The 7,764-nt window shown below is 41.2% G+C and overlaps 1 protein-coding gene across 5 annotated transcripts in view; it reads left to right on the top strand.

Moving 5' to 3' along the window:
- Nucleotides 1-2,765: 2,765 nt before the first annotated feature.
- The window catches only part of LOC144017576 (uncharacterized), a 46,287-nt gene continuing 41,288 nt past the window's right edge, over nucleotides 2,766-7,764 (top strand). For all 5 annotated transcript variants that reach the window (XM_077519301.1, XM_077519299.1, XM_077519300.1 and 2 more), the window contains exons 1-2: nucleotides 2,766-2,920; nucleotides 6,429-6,482. In XM_077519301.1, the coding sequence (XP_077375427.1) occupies nucleotides 6,438-6,482 (45 nt within the window). In that variant the 5' untranslated portion in view covers nucleotides 2,766-2,920; nucleotides 6,429-6,437. The remainder of the gene's footprint in view (nucleotides 2,921-6,428; nucleotides 6,483-7,764) is intronic.

The raw sequence follows: 7,764 nt of genomic DNA, 5'->3' as shown, positions 1-7,764 counted from the left end.
CTTGCCTACTTACTTAAGGGACTTTTCCACCGCCGGAACGTTTGGAGAACTTTTCAGTTTACCTTAGTAAAATTCAGTTTTCACGTTTTTCTACCAACAGGTGCCCAGGGGGCATCCAAGTACTATCTCAGCAGCAGAGTCTTGCTGAGCCAGGCTGGAACTTTGAGGGGGCGTGCTGCAATGACCACGGCTGATTGGGTGGTCAAATGTTGTTTTTACATTGGCTGGGCTCATCAAACTCATTTGAATGGGGTATATCTGGGCCGTATTACTGAACGGGCCAGTGGGGCCGGCGCCCATGGGTCCAGTGGGCCCCCACAACAATGCAGATGTCGATGTCGTTTGCGATATCAGAGACCTCTATTCTTTAGGATCTTATGACTTATGACTACTCACAATAATGTTATACAGCATAAGTGAAGCGAGAACCGAGAGAGAAGGGTGAACTAAATTAGACTGGGGGGACAGTGACAGCAGTCAGAGGGCCCTCGGCCACAGGATATACGGTGACTAGAGGGCCCCTGGGCACGGGGGACGGCAATCAAACGTTATTTGCGTCACTCAAACGCGATTCTGGTTGGCAGTGCATTTAGTGACGGATTTCCCCATCTGCGCGTGTTTAGTGAATTAGGGGCTCCCCGATTGTTCCATTTTTAATAGCGTCACCTAGAAAGCAAAACATGTTAAATCAATGTTGAGAATGATCGAAATAACGTGTGGATTTTGTAAGGATTTCAACATTGGGACAATATTATTAGAGGGTGCAAGAGTGATGACAAATCGTTAGTTGAGTCAACGAGATATGATTGACAGCGGAATGTTGATTCAATATCGTTTCAACGTAGGTTTCCTATCCGGGTGGCTTCTTCAAGCCACAATTTCTAACTCTTACTGGAGTGGTTTGCATCTGAGTGTGAAGGGGTTGGGATGAAAAGCAGCATCTCTGAATCTAAGACAATGAGCCTCAGTCGAAAAAAGGTGGAGTGCCATCTCTCGGTTGGGGTTGAGATCCTTTCTCCAAATGGAGGAGTTCCAGTATCTTGGGAACTTGTTCACAAGTAAGGGCAGTATGGAACGGGAAATCGACAAGCAGCTCGGTGTAGCATTTGCTGTGATGTGGACTATATCAGTCCATTGTGGTAAAGAAGCAGCTGAGCCAAAGAGCAAACATCTCAATATACCAGTCGATCTGCTTTCCTACCCTCACCTATGGTCATGAATTGTGGGTTGTGACCGAAAGAACAAGATCCTGGATATAAGCGGCTGAAATGAGTCACCTCCACAGAGTGTCTGGGCTCTCTTAGAGATAGGGTGGAAAGCTAGGTCATCTGGGAGGGACTCAGAGTTGAGCTGCTGCTCCTGCCCGTTGAGAGGAGCCAGCTCAGGTGGCGCAGTCATCTGGTTTGGATGCCTCCCTGGATGCGTTCCTGGAGAGGTGTTCCGGACATGTCTCACCAGTGGGAGGCCCTGGAGATGACCTAGGACACACTGGAGAAACCATGTCTCTTGGCTGGCCTGGGAACGCCTTAGGATCCTGCCGGTTGAAGTGGTTGGGGAGCGTTAAGTCTGCGCTTCCCTGCTAAAGCTGCTGACCTCGTGACCCAACTCGGGATATGGGGTATAATGAATGGATGGATCAACTTTCTGCTCTCAAATTGTTCGGTACGCGGGGAGTGTGTAATAGAAAACACCCTTGGTCTGTCAGAATGCTGAGTGAGACAGAACATGTACTGCCAAATTCACTTCACTTCACTTTATTGAATTGTCCCTTGTAGCTGGATTTGGTTTGGTTCCCAAACACAGTAAACTAGACTTGTCCTGGTAGGAAAATGAAGCTGTGCCTGTTGGATTGGATTAAACATAGATCTGAGCTATTCATGCATCCATCCATCTATCCCTTAAATGGACCGCTTGTCCTCACCAGGGTCATGGGCATGCCTGTCCCAGCTGTTTTCAGGAAAAAAAAAAGTAGAAAACTGTCATCATGGCCATCCTGTAAAAACTCAAACATTTGGTTAACCAAGTCCACATACCACATAACACATTCTTTATTGGGTCATCTTCTAAATACATCCTAAAGGTTCAATGCCATAAGCAAACGAAACGAAGCAAAACTTTATGACAGCAAGTTCAAGAGGGCTTTGTCTCACCACCATCCCGTTATGCTCCTCTTCCTATGTTTTTGAAGGGCTTATCCCCTACGATTGTGCACTCCTTTGGAACCCTGTTATTCATGAGGGTTCCACACGCTGGTAGGAGGGAGGGAGAGAAAAATTATTAACGCTTTCTACAAAACCTTTAATTAAAAACTGTGGCTAATTGCTCTGCAAATGCGTTATACTGAATTATAATTGAAATATGTCCATCTACCCCAATAGATTTATTGCTCTGTGTCATCAATGCTATTCTCTTTAATTTAATCTAATACGGCAGACACATTATCGCAATTCTGAGAAGTTAATTATTTTTGTAAAATTTTGAGCAGAATGTAGCAATTTGTCAATAGTCATCATCATCACAAAGATCATTATCCTTTTTAAGTTGCTGGATACTGTTATTTATTTATGTATTTATTTATGTATTTATTTATTTATTTATTTAATTTGATTCTAGTTTAAAAAAAAATAAATAAATAAAAAAAAAAAGCCGAATTCTCTTCCATCAATTTTTGCCTCGATCTGTCTTTTGCTTTTTTTCATAATGGTAATGCGTAGTATGCAAGTGGGCAACTTGACAGCATAGCGGAAGCATGTGCGCATGCGCAATTCCCTCAGCTGTCCTGTTGTTGACAAATCTGCTATATTCATTTTGATGTTATACTTGCAATGTTTTGGTTACTTGACTAGAATGATAATACATCCTTTGTGCTATACCCACGTGGGGACGTCATCGATGGAATCGTCATAAACGTGAGCGCTCGGTAAGTGAATTTGATGACCGTTTGTCGGTAGCCTTAAAAGCTCATCTGCTTAGTCGAGTCCAGTGCTAGTTGTGTTAGCATTTAGCTAGCGAGATAAGTTACCAGGCTAACTAATGTTTTTAATTCTCTTGCAGCCAGCCTTGAACTGGTCTAAATGTTGACCTTAGGCCCATATTAAATCGAAGTTGTTTTAAATGCCAGCTATACTATTGCGCACATTAGCGATTAGCTTGTGCGGAAGGTATCAGATATGTTCTATTTGGCATTTCGGTGACTTGACGATAAACGATGTACTTAAGCATTCTTTTGTGATCGTAAGCAATAGATGCAAATAAAGCACTTATTTATCTAAGCCTTAGTCACGCCATTCAAATAATGAAAAAGTGCATTAATTAAGGTGTGAATTACAACGTTAACAATGTTGTTTTTTTTTAAATGATTATTTTACATTCCTAAATAACGCTAGCAAGGGCAATTGCTCATCCCACTGCAATAGTTTAGTTTTAGTACTTTTGTACCAATTTGCTAGTTAGTAATAGATGTAGCTTTCTTTGGTATGTGAAGCTAAACCGGTCAGACCTGATTTTTTTTTTTCCCCTGTCAGCCGGGTCTGTTTAGAAAGTTTACTAGCTAAGTTACAATTCATTAACAAGACCTTTTTACCTGTTCCTTCAAGGGCTACCTCCGTAAAACCTAATTTGACGTCAAGTGCGTTGGACTAAATCAGGGGTGGGCAAACTCGGTCCTCGAGGGCCAGAGTCCTGTAGGTTTTGCGTGTTTCCGTTCTCTAACATAGTTGATATATGATCAGCTCATCAACAAGCTCTGAATAAGCCCGATAATGATCCTGTTGATTGGAATCAGCTTGTGTTGGAAGAGGGAAACCTCCAAATCCTGCAGCAAGGTCGAGGCCCAACCATGGACTAAATAATGATAATAAGAGAAGTGTGCATTATGTTTGCCCATGTGTGGTGGAAAAAAAACAAAGCGAGGCTACCAAACTAGCCGTCATTTGAATGCCGGAGATTAGAGTGGCGAAAGTCTTTGCGTAACTGTACTCCAAGCTTGCAAGTCAACCACCCAAAGTCAGTACATGCTATGTATGTTTAAAATAGATTAAATGAAAAAGAGCAACTTTCCAGCGGTTGAAATGTTATAAATCAGAGCTCATTCCTTTGGATCAAATTCATTTTCAATGACCGTATGGTAGCTTAGCCTACCCCCAAATTCACCTCGTCGCTACCCATAATGCACCGTGCCATTGAGATGGGCACTTCACTTAAATATAAAGCTGCTCTATGAAGGAAATTGAATTTGGTATCGCTTCTGCCACGTGTGCCCGAAAAATAATGCTGCACCTTTTCAACTCTCCCAATTTGTGCAGGAGACTCACGAATTTTAACCCTATCTCCCGCATTGCTACCGATCAGTCATTTCTCCCGCCAATCTCCTGATTTTACAGCGAAGTAAAGGGTTTACATTGTGGGTAATATTTGACACAGTATCTAGCAAACCTGGCCTGCTTGCGCGGGCAGCGGCCGGTCACGAGACCCCTGCTGGAGGTAGTGATAGTCAAGAATCCTTGATCTGAGCACAAAGCACCCTCCCGGGCCAGAGTTAGAAGTGGAGCGTGCATAAAAGCAGGCCGGCTAAAGAACAGCTCTTCTACAGCAAACCTACAGCAAAGCACCAGCCCCTGGTAGCCCGTCCATTGACAAATTAATGTGCCCCCCATCCTAACTCCTGAGCACGGCAATGGAAAAAACCTCCAGATTTTTCACAACACGAAGTTGGCAAGTATGGCAAAGAGGCTGGAAATGTAATAACCAATAAGCTATGTTTACTAGGGGTGTGAATTGCCTAGTACCTGACGATTCGATTCGTATCACGATTCACAGGTCACGATTCGATTCGATACCGATTAATCCCGATACGAATGGTCACGATTCGATACCGATTAATCCCGATACGAATTTATAAGTCGATTGTTGCGATTTTTTTCCATTCAAATTTAGAAAATACTATCAGTAAATTTGTACATGTACACTGTAAGATTTGTATGAATATATTTATCTAAAACTTGAGGCTTATAACCGTGAGCCACTGTACACAAACAGTTTGCAATCTGTTTCACATTTGAACAGCATTAAAATAAAAATATTAAGGCTTAATGTGCCGTTCATATAACATTCTTCCATGCTCAAGTGTGCATCCTAAAAAAAAAAAAAAAAAAAAAAAAATTCTGAAAAAAATCGATTCTGCCGATTATTGAATCGATTCGAGAATCGCGCGATGTAGTATCGCGATACATCGCCGAATCGATTTTTTTTAACACCCCTAATGTTTACTGAGGTAAAAACACGTTTCATGGCCGCGAATGCTCTTGGCATAGTAGCTTTCACATTCCGGTAGGATGCTGTAGCTAGGCTGTCGTTACCGAGGAAAAATAAAGTGACATTTAGCCTAGTGCTGTCACTATCTAATATTTTTAGAATCGATTAATCTATCGATTATTCAATTGATTAATAGACTAATCTGATTCATTTTAATTTTGCATTAAAGTGTATTACAAAAAGCAGTTTTCCCCCTGATTACTGTTTATTAACCAGTGATTGGTATTTATTTCACACTTGATATTAGTATAATGATTTAAAAAAAAAAAAAGGTGGGGGGTGGGGGGGGGATTGATGTTGTTCTGTGTTACGGGTTCGGTCAATGTTTTCCAAAGTAAAAACAGATGTTTGCACACGGCATGCGTATTTTGAGGACTATAGAAATCAATGAACAAGTACTAATGATATGCTGAAATCAGTGTTTGGACAATTTTAAATGAAAAAATTTCTCCAAACGATTACTCATTATTAAAAATAGTTGTCGATTAACTTAATAATCAGTTACTTGTCGATTAATTGGTTAATTTGGACAGTTCTAGTTTAGCGACGAGAACGCACATGACGTCTTGATTTAGTTCAAAATCAGAATCAGATTCAGATCAAAATCAAAATATTGCATGATGTGGCGAGACACAACCAGGCTCCCGCCGGCCAATCAGCCGGCTAGCATCATATGAAAACTAAACAATATCTTCATCCGGTTTGTTACCATTAAAACTGTTTGCAAACGTCTGGCAAACGTCTTTGCAACTATTTGCAAACTATAAAGTCACCATTCAAACCTGAAAATATTGGTGCTTATTCACCAATAGTGGACCAAAATACCTGCTAAGGCATGCTGATTGAGAGCTACAGAAATTGTTTACAGTGAGTGAATCCCTCAAAAGGTTGTGCAGAAAAATATTAGATCAAGGTTACCGTTGATTTTTTTTGTAAGTTTGTATTTCCATGTAATTCTATTGTAAAATAAAACAAGGCCTGATTTTCATTAGTTGAATTTCAGTAAATTTTCATTTGTAATTTAGGATGAGTCAGTGACCATGACCATAAACCCTTCAGGAAATGACTGCTTACCCATTTTAAATATTTGACATGTTTGTGTTTGCTGTTTTAAGATCTGAACCATGCTGAAGTGGTTTTCCAATGACGAGGGAGAGTCTGGCTCAGGAGTAAGTATCTGCAGTCTGCACATAACCTTTAATGACTTACCGGTAAGTGGTCACATTTCGAATCAGGTGACTGGCATTCGTGCCCAGTGAGAAACTTACACAATGTCTCTTTTTTTAATTTATTTATTATTTTTATTATTATTATTTCTTTTTTTTTTGGGGGGGGGGGCAGTTTTGTGAGTTAATGACTTCATTTGAAGAGCAAATTTGTAGTTTTGAGGAACACTTGTTTGCTGGTTAATCCCAGGCAATTGAAGTAAGGGTTTTATTAAACGATACAATATGAATATTAATGAATGTTGAGATTAATTATTTTTTATATGATCAACTTTTTATTTCTTAAATTCACGTTATATGTAGAGGCAAACTCATTTTCTTGTGAAGAAACCCTTTTTTAATGTGGCAATTTAAACGCAAATATAATGTTCATCTCAAACTTATTATAGCTTTATTATAACTTTGTCATTGGAGGGTGCCTGGTGGTATGGAATGTGGTTGTTGACAATATATTTTTGCAAGAATCGAATGAGACAACTTTTAAGAGTGATTTCACTCTTCTTCTGCCGCTTGTACTAACAAATGTGGTACAAACTCTCCAGTCTGTTGTTTTTGTCTGGATTGACTGGTATCAGCAAGAGTGCTGAGTACAAGGCTTTTTACAAGGCAACCAGGGCTTAAGAGCTTACATTTTGCCACATTCCCGTCCTCATGTAATATATTCCACATGTAGGCTTTTTTCCACATAGACATTTTCCCATCCAATTTGTGATAGAATACCTGGTTTGCATCACGCATAAAAAGTCCAAACTTCATCAATGAGGTAAAGATGAATACCATCCATCCATCCATCCATCCATCCATCCATCCATCCATCCATGCATTTTCTTAACTGCTTACTCCTCACAAGAGTCGCTGGGGGTGCTGGAGCCTATCTCAGCTGGCTTTGGGCAGTAGGCGGGGGACACCCTGAACTGGTGGCCAGCCAATCGCAAGGCACACAGAGACGAAGAACCATCCATACTCACGCACACGCACACCTAGGGACAATTCGGTGCGCCCAATTAACCTGCCATGCATGTCTTTGAAATGTGGGAGGAGACCGGAGTACCCGGATAAGACCCACGCGGGCACGGGGAGAACATGCAAACTCCACCCAGGAAGGCCGGAGCCTGGACTCGAACCCGAGTCCTCAGTACTGGGAGGCGGACGTGCTAGCCACTCGTCCACAGTGCCGCCCGACTTTATCACAATATTCTAATTTTCTGAGACAGTCCTGTATATT

The sequence above is a fragment of the Festucalex cinctus genome, chromosome 4 (assembly GCF_051991245.1).
Source record: "Festucalex cinctus isolate MCC-2025b chromosome 4, RoL_Fcin_1.0, whole genome shotgun sequence".
NCBI lineage: Eukaryota > Metazoa > Chordata > Actinopteri > Syngnathiformes > Syngnathidae > Festucalex > Festucalex cinctus.
This window is presented reverse-complemented; position numbering and strand designations above follow the sequence as displayed.